This window comes from Peromyscus maniculatus, chromosome 3, assembly GCF_049852395.1.
Source record: "Peromyscus maniculatus bairdii isolate BWxNUB_F1_BW_parent chromosome 3, HU_Pman_BW_mat_3.1, whole genome shotgun sequence".
Classification (NCBI taxonomy): Eukaryota; Metazoa; Chordata; class Mammalia; order Rodentia; family Cricetidae; genus Peromyscus; species Peromyscus maniculatus.
Window position 1 is genome coordinate 3,256,871 of NC_134854.1, and position 20,215 is coordinate 3,277,085.

General features: G+C 38.6%; 1 protein-coding gene across 1 annotated transcript; it reads right to left on the minus strand.

Moving 5' to 3' along the window:
- Positions 1-1,618: 1,618 nt before the first annotated feature.
- Positions 1,619-19,252, minus strand: LOC102920571 (hyaluronidase-4-like). Its single transcript, XM_006988405.4, has 4 exons — positions 18,974-19,252; positions 17,533-18,484; positions 4,331-4,420; positions 1,619-2,138 (listed from the first exon to the last, which is right to left on the minus strand). Exons 2-4 carry the CDS (start codon positions 18,451-18,453, stop codon positions 1,692-1,694), a joined length of 1,458 nt encoding a protein of 485 aa, XP_006988467.1. The 5' UTR covers positions 18,454-18,484; positions 18,974-19,252; the 3' UTR covers positions 1,619-1,691.
- Between the last annotated feature and the right edge of the window lie 963 nt (positions 19,253-20,215).

Consider the following 20,215-nt stretch of genomic DNA (forward strand, 5'->3'; position numbering starts at 1 on the left):
CATGAGAATTTTTTTTATTAAGAAAGAATCTTTATTCATTTTACATACCAATCAAAGATCCCCCTCTTTCCTCCTCCTGCCCCTCCAGCCTCCCCCTCCTAACCCACCTCCCATTCCCTCCTACAAGAAGGTAAGGCCTCCCATGGGTAGGTACATTTAGTAGAGGCAGGTCCAAGCCCTTCCCCCTGCCTCAAGGCTGTGCAAGGTGCCCCATAGCATGAGAATCTTAATGTGACCTTTTATAAAGTTTTACATGTATGCAAGGATATAGTCTACCTAATACTGCAATATTTGGAGCATATCAGTAAGGAAAATACCTCTCCTAGCCTTAAAAAGTAAATAATATTTAGGATACCACAATCTCTGCTGCATTTGTGAAATAAAATTATTTGGATTACAACTAAGTCAACTCAAGTCTCCACAATGAGATTTTCAAATGAATTACTATCCAGTGAAAATTGACAAACTGGGTATAGTATATTTCAAACCAAAAAGTATCAAATGAAAGAATTTCCCTTATAATTTCTACTGTGTAGGAGGCTAATAGTGTTTCTCTTTTGGTATTGATGAGCCAAATCCAAGGTAACTCTGGATAAAGTTAATCCCTATTGCATACATTTAAAGAGTCATGTTCATTCCATAGGTTATCCTAGAGTGGTGGTGGTGGTAGTTGTTTTGTTGCACTGCTCATTATTTAATAACTCACATGCCCAGAAATACAAAAAGTTGTTTCCTCTGGACTTGCTTTTCCTTATTTCAAGAACACTTTCCTCAGACAAATTCTTTTGGATTTTTTTCCTTTTTAGTTTTATTTTCCTTTTTTGAGATAAACTCTCACTGTGTTATCTTGACTGGTTTTTAACTCACTGTGTAAACCAAGCTGGCCTTGAAGTTACAATCTGCTTCTGCCTTCCAGGTGCTCAGATTACATAAGGAAACTGTTATGTCTGGCTCCCTGATAGTATTGACCTGTCTCTTCTGCTGTCTGATCTTCTCACTAGAGAGGCACTATGTGACTATCTTACATAACATTCCTGGTGCACTCTAGTCCGTCCTCATTCCTTAAGCCTGTTTTCTCTTTATTCTGTAGAATACTATCACCATCATAGATGTGTGTCTATTGACTGCTTATTTCTAAGCTCGGCTGTGGGGTGTCTTTCTGTATACTGTGAATATGTGTTGCTCTGATTGTTAGATAAATAAAGCTGTTTGGCCAATGGTGAGGCAGAATTAGGTGAGTTGGGTGGGACATTTGAGCTGGAGAGGGAGGAGAAGAAAAGGAGAATGGGGCAGACCATGCGAGCCGCTGCTGAAGGAACAACAAGATGTCAGCAGACTGATAATGCCATGACCACATGGCAACATATAGATTATAGGAATGGGTTATGTTCAGTTGAAAAAACTAGCAAGTAAGAAGCCTGACCATAGACCATACAGTTGGTAATTAATATAATAAGCCTCTGAGTGATTATTTTATAAGCATCTGCATACCGCAAGTGGGAGAGATTCAACCCTACCCATGGGGCTGGGTGGGACCTTGAGAAACTTCCAGCTGCAAAGCTCCACGAGGACAGGTCTGTTCTTATTGCCTAGCACAAAGTGAACACCCAACAAACAGTTTGCTTGGAATTTAAAACTAAAAATTGTTTATAAATGGGTTGAAATCAGAGAAAAATGGCATTTTCTTCTCTTTAGTATTTTAAGAAAAAATTGACATGAGAGTAGGGAATAAGAAAAAAATTCATCAGAGTCACAGTTAAAGTCATAAGAAAGGCTAATGAATTAAATGCAGCTATAGAAGCCTTGTTCTTCCGACTCGAGAGATTTGGAAAGCGCAATCTGCAGGACTCTCCGTGCCAGCCATAGTAACAATGACACACAAATCCATTCTTCATATTCATTATTGTCTTCTGCTTACTCCTTGCAGAAATGACAAATTTGAAACCCTTTTTTATGACATAATTCTTGTGGCTATCTTCAGGCATATGCAGATAAAAGGAGGATTCAGCTGTCTTTCGAACACATCGTCCATGACTGTTACATAGACTTTGACTGCAGAGGTTGGCTGCAGAGGTTACATTGAGAACATAGGGGCCCAATAGCCCTTGAATAGTTTGTTGCACAGATAAGCAAGCCTCCTGTGGGGGAAAAAATGAGAGATGCTTAAAGAACAGATTGGAGTCCAGAAATAAACTCATACATGCACAATCAACTGATCTTTGACAAGGATGTCAAGAACACACACACAGAAAAGACCAACTTGTTAAAAAATAGTGTTGGGAAGAACTGTCCAAACAAAATTGAGCCACCAGCCATACAACATAGGAAACTTCACACAAAGTGGTTTAAACTTGAACATAAAAAGCCAGTAACTGATAAAACCTTAGCAGAAAACTGTTTTTTCTTCCTGCTTCCTGTCAATTGTGACAGTTCTCTTACATGAGACCAAAAGCATGGGTGACAAAAGCAGAAATAAACGAGAAGTGTCAGACTAAACACTTCTGCACACCCAGAAAAGAAAACAAAACAGTCAAGAGAATGGAAAGGCATCCTACAGAGTAGTGGAAAATACGTGCAAAATTCCTATTACCTACAGTAACTAGCAACATATCTGAAGTCTAAATAACCCAAAGTAGCACACACAGTAACTGAATGGGGAAAAAAATACACAAAGTAGCCAGGTTTGGTGGTATAGGCCTATAACCTCAGCTTCTTGGGGGACTGAGGCAAGAGAATCACAAGTCTGCAGCTTCAGGGACCTACAGAGTTGAGTTCAAGGCCATCCTAGGCAACTTTCCTAGCTCCTATCTGAAAATGCGAGGTACAATGAGAGCTGGAAACACAGCTCACTGGTACAGCCCTTAAATGTGTGAAGCCTTAGATTCCATCCCTAACATAGGAAATATAGATAAAAGAAAAGATCCAGGCATGATAGCACACATCTTTAATCCCAGCACTCTACTGGAAGGCAGAGGCAGGGGGATCTCTGTGAGTTCAATGCCAGACTAGTTATTATAGAAAGTTCTAAGCCAGTTATATAGTGACATTTTTGTCTCAAGAAAAAACAGTTGGCAAAGTCACTTTGTTGTTTGCACAAATAAGTAGAAAAGACTTGAATAAACATCTCTCATTCCCAGAAAAGTGCAAATCAGAGCTACAATGAGACATTACCACACACTTGTAAGGCTGGCAAATGCTAAAACATATGTAGAGATTGCATGTCTTAATGACATTGTTCGGAACCCTTTCACCCTGTTGGTCCAAATAAAAAAAGATACAAGACCTATGGAATACAGTACAGAATTCTTCAAAAAATTAAAAGTAGAGTTATCATATGACTCATACCTATATATGCACATACACAAATATGTGCTCATACACACAGTTATGGACATAGATACAAAAGAGTTTGAATAATGATCTGGAAGTGACATTCATACTTCTGTATTCAATACAGTACTATTCTTTGAAGTCAGGAATTGTAACTAATGCAAATGTCCATCAAGAGATAAATGAGTAATGAATATGTGTTGCATACAATGGAATATAATTAAACCTTAAAAAATAGAAGGAAATTCTGTCATTTAGGACAGTGCTAGTAAATCCAGAAGAAATTGTGCTAAGTAAAATAAGAAATTGAAGAAGAAAAAGTACTGTATGTGTCCATTTATACAGGAAATATCTAAATAGTCAAATCAACACGTTGAAAAGGACACACATGCTAGACAAATAAATACTAAAGATCTGCTGTGTAACCTCATATCTATAATTGATAATGCTGGATTATGCACTTCCAAATTTGTTATAAAATAAATGCCATGTTAGATATTCTAACTACAAAATTTTAAAAATATCAATCAACTATTGTATATGTACAATTTTCCCCCCGAGTATTATAAGCTACCATGAAAATGAAAAATAATTGTAGAGAATCCAATCTTAACAAAATTATTTTCAAATTTTCATAATAACTTGTCAGGTATATACAACAGCATTTTTGACTAAAATATCTGCATTGTGGGTTTAATTACAATACAATTTTTAAATGAAGAAGTAAGACTGAGAGCAGTTACTTAACATGCCACAAATTATGCCCATAGAATATAATAATCAGTTCCGTACTTTAGGCTGCCCAGTTGAAGATTGTGTTTGTCCCCCCTGCTGTTAACCACTGTCTGGTATAGAATTGGATGATCAGCATTGATCCCTACATACAGTCTTTGAACTTTGTTAAAGCAAAGGAAACAAATAATCAGCAGCCAACTGATGTGAGAGAACCTTTTTCAGTAAAAATCACTGTCTAGAATGTAACGGAGAAATCACTACTTACCCTTGAATCAGAATATTCGTATCCTCCCCACAGTATCATTCCTGCTGCTCCCAAGGCAGCACTTTCACCAATTGTATGCACCAAGTCCTCCTACAGAAGAGAAGGGCCAGGAGAAATGTCTATCAAGTCATTTTAGGCACTGCTTAACGACTAAGATTATATTTGTGTTCATAAAGAAAACAGTTATAGAAGAACCAGAAAGGGTGATTTGGCCATTTTAGGTTATCTGATAATAGCCCAGTATTCCAGAAAATACTCTAAACAGTGAGGCTATAAAAGCAAATAGACTCCAGTCCCTAGTCTGAAGTTCTGTAAAATGTTAAGGTAAACATAGAAACAAGTAATGACAATACAGTAAACTAATATCCATATTTATAGCCCCCACACAGTATCTCTAGATTAAAGGAATCATGGCATAGTCTGAGAAGCTTTCTTTGAACAGGTGACATTTTAGATAGGTCTTTGAGAATGAGAATGTTTTCATAAGACACAGTAGAGAGAGTAGAGTTGGTTTCCTGTTCAAAGGGAAGACAAAAGACAGAGGCTCATTCAAATAAGAATGCAGCGACCTAAAGAGCTGTTTCCTATGATAAAGCACACAGGATTTGGAAGAAAAGTAAGAACAAATGGGTCCTTGTACATAAACAGAGCCATGTGCAGAGAAAAATCACCTACTTATGAGTATTAAGATAGTGCTGTTTCTAAAAGCCGTTGGGTGTTGAACAAAAACCTCAGTGCCAGGTGTAGGATACTTTGTTATGTGTTGTCAGGAAGACCCCAGAGGCCTTGTAACATGGACTGTTGCATTTCCCTTTAGTTGCCCTACTCCTTGATGACACCTTAGTGATGAACACACCACATACCTTGATGTAAGATATAGAAAAATAAAACCGAGACAGAACTAGAAGTTCCCTCCTGACTGGCTTGATTTTCTAGTACCCGGAGGTGCTATGCAGGCTGCTAGGGGAGAAAGGGCATTAGTGGTCTCACCCAGCTGTGAATCCTGCAAACTATGGGGCCAACATACCAGAAAAGATGTGGCCACTATTTTTATGAGAATAAGCTACTGATTTGTCTGATTGGGTTTGAGGCCTGCTCCACAGGAGAGAATCCAAACATGTTACCATAAACCTAGTCAATAGCCAACATCTCTCTAATTAGAGTTAAGGTCTGCTCAACAGCTCAACAAGAGGGACACCATGCCTGGTACTGGAAACAAGCTAACTACTCGGTGCTAGTGAAGACAGAGTTAGTGGAGAAGATCACAACCACTAACTTACTAAGCCAGCATAATCTCTAGCAACATTCAATGAACACTTGTCTTTCTACTTATATATAAGTGTAGTATTAACCCCCCATCAAGGGAACTTCTTTTCTCAACAGAGACATGTAGTTGGAAGTTTTCCTGTGCCCTGCCTGGTCCATAGCCACTCAGACCCAAATAAACACACAGAGGCCTATATTAATTACAAAACTGTATGGCCACTAGTTCAGGCTTATTATTAACTAGCTCTTACACTTAGATTAACCCATAATTCTTATCTATGTTTAGCCACGTGGCTCGGTACCTTTTCTCATTTTTGCCTTATCATCTTGCTTCCTTTGTGTCTGGCTGGTGGCTCCTGACTCAGCCTTCCTCTTCCCAGAATTCTTGTCTGCTTATCCCACCTGTATGTTCTGCCTGGCTACTGGCCAATCAGCATTTTATTTATCAACCAATCAGAGCAACACACATTCACAGCATATAGAACGACATTCCACAGCAGAGACCTTTACAGCAACCACACCCAACCAAAAATTAGTTATGGAGCCCAGTCCCAATAAATACATCCACAAAACATTCCTGTACCTAAGGCTGGAAAGATTTTAAGAACCAGAGGATCAAAGAGTTTACTGTGAGCTTGCATCTCCTAGTAATATCAGAAGCTATACCTTCAAGCCTCAAGAACATGACTGTCCAAATGTGGGTTGAACAAGGATGATACCAATAAACATGCCAAACTGGCTGGAGAAAAGCCCATGAGGTCTAAACCCTACACAGAGAACTATAGGCAACTAGGGAAAGCTGGGAATGAGAGAGGTGACCTTTCCCAGGGAAGAGCACACCAATTGGCTGTCAAGTGCCAAACATCAATACTGAAAACATACATACAGGAAGCATTATACAGACTGAACAGGTTATATTTAGGAATATATATGCGTGTGTGTGTGTGTGTGTGTGTGTGTGTGTGTGTGTGTGTGTGTGTAGAGAGAGAGAGAGAGAGAAAGAGAGAGAGAGATTTACATATGTGCAATAAAAAAGGAATTTAAAGTGAATTTGAAGGAGGGTGGAGAGGGTTATATAGTATATGGGAGGGTTTAGAGGGGGAAAGGAAAAGAAAAAATGTTGCAATCAATTTATAATCTCAAAAATAACAATTTAAAAACCCATGATAAGGGAAATTGGGCTGTATGAGGGAACTGAATATTATTGTTTATAGAATGTCAAACTGCCTTCTTAATATTTATGCTTAGGCTCATAGCCAAATGCTACTTAACAGAGAAGCTTTTCTTTTCGATGAAAGTCTCAATGAACACAGAGATTCATGGCTACTCAAGGTTCCAGGAAGTGACAGTTAAGTACTCAGCCTTCAATATAACAGTGTCCTATCCCCTCTAAGGTTCTGGATAGAAATATAGATAAAGGCTGCAAACGTCTGTCTGCAAAGCATGACACAGCCATTTCAGACATGATATCAAAGCAACTGCAGTTGCCGACACTGGGCCAGCACAAGACTGGCCCTGTCGATAGTGGATCATGGATTGGAGGAGCTCCTGGGACCCTACCCTCCTTGCCATCCTATTGGCTACTGGGAGACTCTGGAAGAGTCTATCCTTGTCTTCAGTCATAGTATACACAGTAGTGAATCCACCAGGTACCAATGGATACCTCCAAACACACAGTCACATAGACAGCCATTTTAAAATCAAGATCACAAATCAAAATACAGAGGCATGAACATGGGAGGGTTGTAGAAGGGGAAGGTCTCCGGAGCCAGGAGGACATATGAGAGGGTAGAGGATGAGAGTAGTCAAAATGCATTACATAGTGTATGAAATTGTCAAAGACTAAATCTTACCAATAAAACAAAGTCTTACCCACAAGTACTTATTTCTGGAATGATACAAATTTTCAACTTTAGGAAGATACATTTTTGCAGCCATATAAAGAAAGCATAGGATAGGGATGTTAAGACATTGGAGATCAAAGATAATAACTAGGGAAGTTGGAAATTGTTTTGGGAAAAATTATAAAGACCCAAGAAATGCAATATCAGTCAAAAAAAAAAGAAGAAGAGGGAGCCTATTGGAGAGCTATTTAAATTCAGATATACAATTCCTAATTACCTGTTAGATAACAGAAAAAAGAAACAAGGCACCAAGTGACTTAGTTACCTGTTAGACAACAGGAAAAAAAAAGAAACAAGGCACCAAGTGACTTAGTTACCTGTTAGACAACAGGAAAAAAAAAGAAACAAGGCACCAAGTGACTTTCAGGCTGTGTGACTGGGTAGATTAGATATTGAGGAGGAGATTATGTTCAGGGTTTTGGACCAAAAGCAAAGAAATGAGAAGCAGAATGAGAGGAAAGGTAGGATGAACAACAGAGGAAATGGTCTACATTTTTCCTCCCCTGGGATGTATTAGAAATCCTTTGAAAGGCTGGAGCACTCAAGGACCAGATGGGCAAATTTCCAGACCACAGCCAAGCTTGTAGTGACGTTCCAATCACAAGAATTGAGTATCCCTTATTTGAAATGCTTGGAACCAGAAGTATTTCAAATTTCTGACTTTTTCAGATTTTAGACTATCTGCATATACAGAATAAAACATTGCAGTATGAAATCCAAGTCTAAATACAAAATTCATTTTCATGTTTTATAGAAATCTCATACAAAATCTCATAAAAATAATTTTACTAAAAAATGTTTTTAAGATGGGCCCGGCGGTGGAGACAAGCAGACAGCAGACGCAGGTAGGCCCGCAGCGGCCAACAGGGACATACAGGCCCTGCGGCAGCTGGCAGAGACATACAGGCCCAGTGGCGGCCCGCAGAGGTAGACGGGCCCAGCGGCAGTGACAAGCAGAGGTAGGTAGGCCTGCGGTAGCAGCTGGCAGAGATATACAGGCCCTGCGGCAGCTGGCAGAGACATACAGGCCCTGCAGCAACCCACAGAGGCAGACAGACCCAGCGGCAGCTGACAGGGACATACAGGCCTGGCGGCGGACCGCAGAGGTAGACAAGCCCGGTGACAGAGACAAGCAGACGCAGCTTGGAACAGGGACACCTCTAACCCCAACACCCAGGGAAGAAGCTATCTCCGTGGGACAGAACCAGAACGAGTTCTGAACACTCTGTCTGAGGACAACCCAGGGCCCAGCTGCTGACCCTGTGAAACCCAACAACTTGGAGGTGTTGGTGAGACTACCCTGCTCAGCTGAAACCCATCTGGGAGAGGATTCAGATGCCTACAGTTTGAAGTCTGAAGAAACAAGATCAGCTGAGGAGTTGACAGATGAACAAAACGTGGCCTGGGAACACAGAAGAAGGCGCTGCCCAGCCACCAAACCAGATCACCAGAATCATAAGTATATACTTCTCCGACTGAGATCAGCTACCCCTGAAGAAATAGCCCAATAACACCAATTTAACCAAGATATCCTACTAAACCAAGACTAAAAATTAGAACAAGAGAGGCATTCTCAGACACAGACACCACCTGCACCGCACAGAGGAAGAGATGAGTAGACGCCAGTGCAAAAATACAGGCAACAACGTAAAGACCTATATGGCAACATCAGAATGTAGTGATTCTACACCTGCAAGACCTGAACATACCAAGACAGAAGAAACAGAAGAAATCAACCCTAAAAATGACTTTAAGAAGATGATAGAGGCCCTTAAAGAAGAAATAAAACATTCCCTCAAAGAGGAAATAAAAACTTTCCTTAAAGAGGAAATGAAAAACTCCCTTAAAGAGGAAATAAAAACTTCCCTTAAAGAGGAAATAAAAAACTCCATTAAAGAGGAAATAAAAAACTCCCTTAAAGAAATGGAAGAAAAAAATGAACAAAAAATGGGAAGAAATCAAAGAAAGCCAAGAAAAAGCAATTAAACAGATGAAAGAAACATTCCAAGATCTGAAAAATGAATTTGAGGCAATAAAGAAAACACATGCTGAGGGAATGCTGGAAATAGAAATCCTGACAAAACGAACAGGAACTACAGAAACAAGTATAACCAACCAATTGCAAGAGATGGAACAGAGAATCTCTGACACTGAAGACACAATAGATAAAATAGATTCGTCAGTCAAAGAAAACACTAAAGACAAAAAAGTCATAACACAAAACGTCCAGGAAATTTGGGACACCATGAAAAGACCAAACCTAAGAATAATAGGGATAGAAGAAGGAGAAGAATACCAACTCAAAGGCACAGAAAATATATTCAACAAAATCATAGAAGAAAACTTTCCTAACCTAAAGAAAGAAATACCTATGAAGATACAAAAAGCTTACAGAACACCGAATAGGCTAGATCCAAAAAAAAAAAAAAAAGTCCCCTGGCTACATAATAATCAAACATAATAATCAAAACACTAAACACACAGAACAAAGAAAAAATATTAAGAGCTGCAAAGGAAAAAGACCAAGTAATATATAAAGGCAAACCCATCAGAATAACACCAGACTACTCAATAGAGTCTATGAAAGCTAGAAGATCATGGACAAATCTTATGCAGACACTAAGAGACCATGGATGCCAACCCAGACTATTATACCCAGCAAAACTCTCAATCACCATAGGCGGAGTAAACAAAATATTCCAGGATAAAACCAGATTTAATCAATACCTGTCCATAAACCCAGCCCTACAGAAAGCACTAGAAGGGAAAATCCAACCCAAAGAAGCTAAACACATCCATGAAAAATCAAGCAATAGATAATCCCACACCAACATACACCACAGAAGGACAACACAACATAACCACAAAAAATAACAGGAATTAACAATCACTGGTCATTAATATCCATCAATATCAACGGTCTCAACTCACCTATAAAAAGACACAGGCTAACAGAATGGATAAGAAAACAGGACTCATCCATTTGCTGCATACAAGAAACACACCTTAACTCCAAAGACAGACACTACCTCTGAGTAAAGGGCTGGGAAAAGGCTTTCCAAGCAAATGGACCTAAGAAAAAAGCTGGTGTAGCTATCCTAATATCTACTAAAATAGACTTCAAACTAAAATCAATCAAAAGAGATCAGGATGGACATTACATATTTATCACGGGAAAAATCCACCAAGATGAAGTCTCGATTCTAAACATTTATGCTCCAAATACAAAAGCACCCACATTCATAAAAGAAACACTACTAAAGTTTAAAACGCACATCAAACCCCACACATTAGTAGTGGGAGATTTCAACACACCACTCTCACCAAAAGACAGATCTACCAGACTGAAACTTAACAAAGAAATAAAGGACCTAACAGATGTTATGACTCAAATGGACCTAATAGATATATATCTACAGAACATTCCATCCTAACACAAAAGAATATACCTTCTTCTCAGCACCCCATGGAACCTTCTCACAAATTGACCACATGCTTGGACACCAAACAAATCTCAACAGATACAAAAAAAATTGGAATAACCTCCTGTATCTTATCAGACCACCATGCCTCAACAGACCACCATGCCTCAACAACAACAACAATTATAGAAAACCCACAAACTCATGGAAACTGAATAATGCCCACCTGAAACATCAATGGGTCAAGGAAGAAATAAAGAAAGAAATTAAAGATTTCCTAGAATTCAATGAAAATGAAAGCACAACATACCCAAACTTATGGGACACTATGAAAGCAGTGCTAAGAGGAAAATTCATAGCACTAAATGCACACATAAAGAAGATGGAGCAATCCCATACCAATGAATTAACAGCACAACTGAAAGCTCTAGAAGAAAAAGAAACAAACTCACCCAGGAGAAATAGACGCCAGGAAATAATCAAATTGAGGGCTGAAATCAACGAAATAGAAAACAAGAGAACAATACAAAAAAATCAATGAAACAAAGAGTTGGTTCTTTGAAAAAATCAACAAGATAGACAAACCCCTAGCCAAATTAACCAAAAGGCAAAGAGAGAGCACCCAAATTCACAAAATCAGAAATGAAAAGGGAGACATAACAACAGACAACAAGGAAATCCAGAGAATCGTCAGATCACACTTCAAAAACCTGTACTCCACAAAAATGGAAAACCAGGAAGAAATGGACAATTTTCTGGATAAATACCACATACCAAAATTAAATCAAGACCAGATAAACCATTTAAATAGACCAATAACCCCTAAAGAAATAGAAACAGTCATCAAAAGTCTCCCAACCAAAAAAAGCCCAGGACCAGATGGTTTCAGTGCAGAATTCTACCAGACTTTCAAAGAACTAATACCAATACTCTTCAAAGTGTTCCACACAATAGAAACAGAAGGAACACTACCAAACTCTTTTTATGAGGCTACAATTACCCTGATACCCAAACCACACAAAGATGCAACAAAGAAAGAGAACTACAGACCAATCTCCCTCATGAACATTGATGCAAAAATACTCAACAAAATATTGGCAAACCGAATCCAAGAATACATCAAAACAATCATCCATCACGACCAAGTAGGATTCATCGCAGGGATGCAAGGATGGTTCAACATATGAAAATCAGTCAATGTAATACACCATATAAACAAACTGAAAGAAAAAAAACACCTGATCATCTCCTTAGATGCTGAAAAAGCCTTTGACAAAATCCAACACCCCTTCATGATAAATGTCTTAGAAAGATAAGGAATACAAGGAACATTTCAAAACATAATAAAAGCAATTTATAGCAAGCCAACAGCAAACATCAAATTAAATGGAGAGAAACTCAAAGAGATACCACTAAATTCAGGAACAAGACAAGGCTGTCCACTCTCCCCATATTTATACAATATAGTACTAGAAGTTCTAGCTAGAGCAATAAGACAACAAAAGGAGATCAAAGGGATACAAATTGGCAAGGAAGAAGTCAAACCTTCACTATTTGCAGATGATATGATAGTATACATAGTGACCCCAAAAACTCTACCAGGGAACTCCTACAGCTGATAAACTCCTTCAGTAAAGTGGCAGGATACAAGATCAACTCAAAAAAATCAATAGCCCTCTTATACACAAATGATAAAAGGGCTGAGAAAGAAGTCAGAGAAACATCACCCTTTACAATAGCCACAAATAATATAAAATACCTTGGGATAACACTAACTAAACAAGTGAAGGACCTTTTTGATAAGAACTTTAAATCTCTAAAGAAAGAAATTGAAGAAGATATCAAAAAATGGAAGGATCTCCCATGCTCATGGATAGGTAGGATTAACATAGTAAAATGGCAATCTTACCAAAAGCAATCTACAGATTCAATGCAATCCCCATCAAAATCCCAACACAATTTGTCACAGACTTGGAAAGAAAAATACTCAACTTCATATGAAAAAACAAAAGACCCAGGATAGCTAAAAGAATCCTATACGATAAAGCAACCTTTGGAGATATCACCATCCCTGACCTCAAACTCTACTATAGAGCTATAGTAATAAAAATAGCTTGGTACTGGTATAAAAACCGACATATGGACCAATGGAATCGAATTGAAGACCCTGACATTAATCCATGCACATATGAACACCTGGTTTTTGACAAAGGAGCCAAAACCGTAATGGAAAAAAGAACGTATCTTCAACAAATGGATGTCAATATGTAAAAGATTACAAATAGATCCATACCTGTCACCATGCACAAAACTCAAGTCCAAGTGGATGAAAGACCTGAACATAAATCCAGTTACATTAAACTTAATAGAAAAGAAAGTAAGAAGCACTCTTGAACGCATTGGCACCGGAGACCATTTCCTAAATAAAACACCAACAGCACAACAATTAATAAATGGGACCTCTCGAAACTGAGAAGCTTTTGCAGGACAAAAGACAGAGTCAATAAGACAAAAAGACAGCCAACAAAATGGAAAAAGATCTTCTCCAACCCCACATCTGACAGAGGATTGATCTCCACAGTATATAAAGAACTCAAGAAACTAGACATCAAAATACTGAACAGTCCAATTAAAAAATGAGCTAAAGAGCTAAACAGAGAATTCACAAAACAAGAACTACAAATGGCTGAAAGACATTTAAAGAAATGCTCAACATCCTTAATCATCAGAGAAATGCAAATCAAAACAACTCTGAGATACCACCTTATACCTGTCAGAATGGCTACGATCAAAAACACCAATGACAGTCAATGCTGGAGAGGATGTGGAGCAAAGGGAACACTCCTCCACTGTTGGTGGGAATGTAAACTTGTACAACCACTGTGGAAATCAGTATGGCTGTTTCTCAGAAAATTAGGAATCGAACTACCTCAAGACCCAGCCATCCCACTCTTGGGCATACACCCAAGGAATGCTGATTCATATCATAAAGATACATGCTCAGCTATGTTCATAGCAGCACTATTTGTAATAGCCAGAACCTGGAAGCAACCTAGATGCCCGTCAACGGAAGAATGGATGAAAAAAATGTGGTACATATACACAATGGAGTACTACTCAGCAGAGAAAAACAATGAAAGCATGAAATTTGCAGGCAAATGGATGGAACTAGAAAAAATCATCCTGAGTGAGGTAACCCAAACCCAGAAAGACAGTCATGGTATGTACTCACTCATAAGTGGACTCTAGATATAAAATAAAGAACAATCAGACCACAACCCATAGAACCATGGAGGCGATATATATATATATATCATGGAGGTCCCTAGTACGACTGTGGCTTATAATAAATTTCGGTTTTACTCAACTATTGAAAAAAATAGCCAAATGAATGGAAACACATGAACTATGAACCAAAGGCTGAGGGGCCCCCAGCTGGATCAGGCCCTCTGAATAGGTGAGACAGTTGATTGGCTTGATCAGTTTGGGAGGCAACTAGGCAATGGGACCAAGTCCTGTGCTCATTGCATGAGTTGGCTGTTTGAAACCTGGAGCTTATGCAGGGACACTTGGCTCAGTCTGGGAGGAAGGGACTGGACATGCCTGGACTGAGTCTACCAGGTTGATTGCAGTCCTCGGGGGAGGATTTGCCCTGGAGGAGGTGGGAATGGGGGGTGGGCTAGGGGTAAGGGGAGGAGGTGGGAGGGGGGAGAATAGGGGAACCCGTAGCTGATATGTAGAACTGAATGGTATTGTAAAATTAAAAGAAAAATGTTTTTAATGTGTCTGTGTTTGTAATGTGTCTATGTTTTCACTGTGACCGGTCACCTGAGGTCAGGTGTAGAATGTTCCTCTTGTTGCAGCAAGTCAGTGTGCAAACAATTTCATATTTTAAAGCATTTTAGTTTCAGGAATTTCTGCTTTGGGATGCTTCTGCTAGTCCTTGTGATCTGTAATTTTCTAAGTAATATGAATAAGGCACTCATTCTTCTACTACATAAATGGCACCACATTCCTTAAGCATTAGTCAGCTTTTTGCTGAGGCACTTTTGAAAAAACCAACAAACCAATTGCTTAGAAGCAAACTTAATTTGAAAAGTTACGTTTCTAAGACAATAGGTGAAAACAATCCATATTGTTGCTTGATTTGTGATGCATACACATCAATAGGAAAGCATTAAAATGTATTAATTATTGTTTTAGGACATTGTCTATTTTTTGATGGGTAGAATATGTGGTTTATTGGCTTGTGAAGTAGAGTTCAGAGAGGATAGCCTGTAATTTATATTTAAGGACGAAGAGGAGGAAGATCTGGGGGAATGCTTCAGCACTTTAGAATACATACAGCCTTTGCAGAGGACTGGAGTTCATTTCCCAGCACCTATGCCAGGCAGCCCACAACTGCCTGTAACTTCAGCCCCACGTGCCCCAACACCCTTTTCTGGAATCCTTGAATACCTGCACTCATGTGCAAATACCCACACATACACATATAAAAAAAATTAAATGTAAAAAAAAAAAAAAAGCTTTTTTTAAAAGCAGAAGAGTAGAACACTGGCACAGCCATATCTGAGTGGAATGGCAGAATTCATAGAGCCAGCACAGTGCTTGGCAAAAATCCAGCAGAGCTGAACTGCATGATGGCTGCCATGCCATCCTTGGTTTTCATCTCCACCTGTTGCATACTCGGGGCACTTTTAATATTTGTACATGTAAGATGAATCGCTAAATGGTCTTATTAATAAAACACCCAGAGCCAGATATTGGGGTAAAAACCTGAGAGATCAGAGGAATAGGAAAAGCCACAGCCAACCTCACCTTACAGATGCCTCAGTCTCCAAAGAGACCTACTTCCTGTATACCCACACCTATATGCCTTTCTGTTCTGCCATTTTTTCCTCTCTCCGCCCAGTCACATCAATCACTTCCTGTCTGTTTGTACAGACCTCCAGACCTCTAAAGTTAGTGCTGGGATTAAAGGCATGTGTCACTATGTCTGGCTCAGTTCCCCAGTGTGGCCTTGAACTCACAGAGATCTGGGTGGATCTCTGCCTCCTGAATGCTAGGATAAAAGGCATGTGCTACCATTGCCTGACTTCTGTGTTTAATATAGTAGCTTGGCAGAAATTATGAATCATTTATAGCTTCTCCCAGGAATTCTGCTTCAAAGCTTCCCCAGGACAGTCCTGAACATACTATTCCCTTGCTTCAAGGGAGATAGTCTTATCTTCTTTACACGTTGGAGGCTATGACATGCATAAAGAAGCTAGAGTTCTCTTTATGAGACTATGCGATAGTCTTGAAACATCTGTTCCTGTACTTACTCAGGAACAAAATAATCAAAAGAAAGTAAACTTTAAAAGGTCAACAGATTCAGTGGGCTAGAGGAGCTGGCCACAGATCAGATTGCAAGCCTCTTCCCACTACACTCTCAGGCAATTACATAGCATATACAGCAACACAGTTAGATTAGCTGAAGTTACCTCTGCCCTATATAGAGACTTATACTGAAGGGCAAAGAATGATGTAGAAAGATGATAAAAGTATGAAACATCAGGACCTCCCATTCTTGAAAAGTTAGCACATGCAGAACCACTGTGGTGTCATATGACCAAAGAATAATAGAATGCCAGGATTAGACATATAGGCAAATTCTATAAAGATATAAACATTATCTTATGCCAGAATTTGAATAACAACTGCAGGAACTTCAAGCAGTCACTCATATCCAGTCAAGAGTAGAGGAAGAATGGATGCCTGCATGCTTCTTATTTCTCAGCTCACTGTCTCCTCTTTCATACGGTCCAGGGAACGAATCTAGAAAACACTGCATCCCACTTTGAAGCCTTTCCACATCAAGAAGCAAATTCAAGACATTTCCCCCACAGACATGCCTGCAGGGCAACCCAACCTGAACAAGTCATCAAGAAGCTCTTCCCAGGTGATTTTAAATTGTGTCAAGTTGATAATTGGAACTAATTATCAAAATATCTATTTATATAAACTGCTCAATCCTTTGGCGCTATTAGGCCATATTGTGGACTCTTTTTTTTTTTTTCCCCAAAAAGTTTATTTATTTATTATGTATACAGCATGTATGACTGCAGGCCAGAAGAGGGCACCAGATCTCACTACAGATGGTTGTGAGCCACCATGTGGTTGCTGGGAATGGAACCCAGGACCTCTGGAAGACCAGTCAATGCTCTCAACCTCTGAGCCATCTCTCCAGCCCTATTGTGGACTTTTAAGAAGTATTTAATGGAATCCATGCCATCTTTTCAGTAAACCTAATACAATGAACAGAAAAGTATTGTATAATGAAAAGTTCGAGTGGATAACACCTTGATCCCAAATCTCCATTTTATGTATTTCCAATCAGGAAGTTTCTGTGAGAAATTCTTCTGAGTTCTAAATGAGTTTTTTATCTTCTAAAATTCTAGGTGCATGTCTAATTACCAGTTGTTTGGAATTTCAGAGCTGAGTTATCGCTTTTAATATTAGAATAACATTTTAATGAGAAATAAATAAGGCCCCCCAAAGATTTCTTTCTAGACTACATATATTCTACTAACCTTATATTGTTTTAAATATAACTATATTTTTTTCTTACCTCTGACAGAGCTTCAAGACTCTGCAAATAAAATGGTCTGGAAAAAATAAAAACTGGCAAAACATAGTCCTTTCTAGCAATTTCAGCAATTCTCAGGGCTTCTCTCACTCGAAAATGAACAAATTTCAGTGCATTTAAGTTCGATTTTAATATTTTACTCAAATATATGGAAGGATAAAGTGCTGTGCTTTTTTCCCACAGCCACAGGAGTTGATCATTGCGGAAAATTTCATCATCTGGGCAACTACCTGTGTAGAACTCTGGATTTATCCGGTAATCATAATTGTAGCAGTCTGGGTAGAGATAGACGCCCCATAAACGTTTTGGTCTCATTTCTAAAGCCAGCGTGAGAGTAACGTTCATAAAACTCCTTCCAGCCTTTTCAAATTCCTGTTGGGCGACTGTTCTCACCTTCGCTTCTGACCAGTCAGGATGGTGGTATCGAGTGAACGCTAAGGAGCGGTTTTTATATATCACCCTGTTGGCCCAGTTCCTATCCCATTGGGGCCTCCAGCCTTCCCAGTCAATCACAGCAAGTCCTTCTGATCTCCACCAAGTGACAGCTTCTGCAATGTCACTGGCACTTTTCTTGAGGTGCTCAGAGAGGTTCACATTCTGAGGTATTCCACCATAGAAGGATTTTCCATCTTCAGAGAAATAAGGGTAATGTCCGAGCTCATTTGGATAAAGTATGGAAATCGTGGATCCGCTCTGGGTTTCTAAAGGATTTGGGATGATGTCAAATAATTGAAGTTTTATATCTAAACCAAAATGGTCCTTACAAAACAAAGTAGGAGCAGCCCAGAAAACGTTAAAAGGCTGATCCTTGATCACCGGAGGCATTGCTGGTTTGAGAGCTGCCTGGGTGATCAGAGCAAAGACCATCAGCTCGCCAAGCCGTGCCACCCAGGGACTACACATGGATTGTTGTTTTCAGCATGCTCGAAGCGTACTAAAAGCAAGAACAAATATTTACATGAAGGACTTAAATAATAAATTGAATAAATAAATAAATTGAATATTTTCAAAGATTTACAAGGTTTATGAACACACTTATTCATGGTGTCATCTGAACCAAAGAAGAAATAAGAAATATTGAGAGAAATTTAATGAATAAGGCCTAGGAATTTCATACAGATCCTCATCTACATAAACTCTGTGCTCATTTATGTAAACTTGCTATTTGTTCTGAATTTAATTTCCTATAATTCTGAGTACATGATCCAAACCATTATACACCAACAAGCCTTTTTGGTGTGAGGTCAACTACAAAAGAGCATTTCAATGAACTGTTACATTTTCCTATTAATTGTTAGAAAGGGGACTCTAAGAACATGTCCACTTGGAAACTAACAAATATTGGCAGATATTATGTAGGACAAAAACAAATAATGAACTGTATTAAAAGTACTACCCTATATGGGCTTTGAAATGTACTTACCTCAGGGCTTGTTTGATTGTTTCCAAAACACAGCCAAGTTCCCATCAGAATAGCATAATATGGCACAGAAACTAGAAGCACCAATTAGATGTTGTTGATTGTAGAGTTGACTAACATATTTTCTTAGGCACGTAGATGAACATCTAAAAAACTACTATTTCCTTAAGACCATCATTCTCCTATGAAAGAATGAAGCCATATTCTCAGTAGCTCAATTTCAGTTAAAACTTAGCTTTTTAGTCACACATAGTCAGTTAAGACAAAAACTGCCAAAGAATCTTGCCAGAACATAAAAACTAATAGATGATGCATTCCAGCCAATCAGATCTTACCCTGAAAGCAATATGGCTGAAGCTGTATAGCAAAGTTAGTTATGTAGTGAATATTTAAAAAAAAAAAAAAATAGTGTGCTGGTTAGTCTGAGCTGTCAACTTGACACAATCTAGAATCTCCTGGTAAGAGAGTCTCTAGTGGGGAATTAACTAAATGAAAGTTAGCCATTGGACATGTATATGAGGTTTTATTTTCTTGGTATGTGTGTGTGTGTGTCTAAGAGGACCCAAACCACTGTGGGCTGCATCATTTCATAGTCTGGGCCCTGATCTATCTAAGAGTAAAGAAAACTATCTGAGCATAAAAAAGCAGACATTTGTTTCTCCCTGTTCTTAACTATGGATATGATGTTACTGGCTCTTGCATTTTTGATGTGACTTCCCTGAAATGATGAACTGTAACCTAGAATTGTCTGGCAAATAAATTCTTTCTTATGTTGCATTTGGTCAAGATATTTCATCAACAGCAACATAAATTAAATCATGACATGTATGTATGGATAGATAGATAGATAGATAGATAGATGATAGATAGATAGATAGATGATAGATAGATATCATAGTTTTCTTTGAAGTGGTTAGATTTTTGTCTGTTTTTAAGAGTTTTACATTACTAAGTACATATCTCTTATTTTTGTTATTTAATCTATTGAATGCAGAAAAAAAGATACCAATCAAAATCACAGATAAATTCTGACAAAACAGCACCCAAAGTTTGTAAAGAAACTTGGAAAAAAATCAAGGGCTTTCTATATAGTCACTTCCTAAATCAGGTCAATGGTTTACTCTCAAATATTCTGGATTTTACTGAGAAAATTGACTTTATGTGGACTTTGTATTTTGGTACCAGATGAAACTCTAAGTCACCAAAGTGGTGACTACCCATCACTTTTCCACCTATGGGACCTTA

Excerpts from the sequence above, each read along its gene's own strand:
- LOC102920571 (XM_006988405.4), bottom strand. The coding sequence starts at position 18,453 with ATGTGTAGTCCCTGGGTGGCACGGCTTGGCGAGCTGATGGTCTTTGCT. Across the intron at positions 4,421-17,532 it reads GTCTTGAAGCTCTGTCAGAG|GAGGACTTGGTGCATACAAT; the intron begins GTAAGAAAAAAA and ends TCTCTTCTGTAG. Across the intron at positions 2,139-4,330 it reads ACGAATATTCTGATTCAAGG|GAGGCTTGCTTATCTGTGCA; the intron begins GTAAGTAGTGAT and ends TTTCCCCCACAG.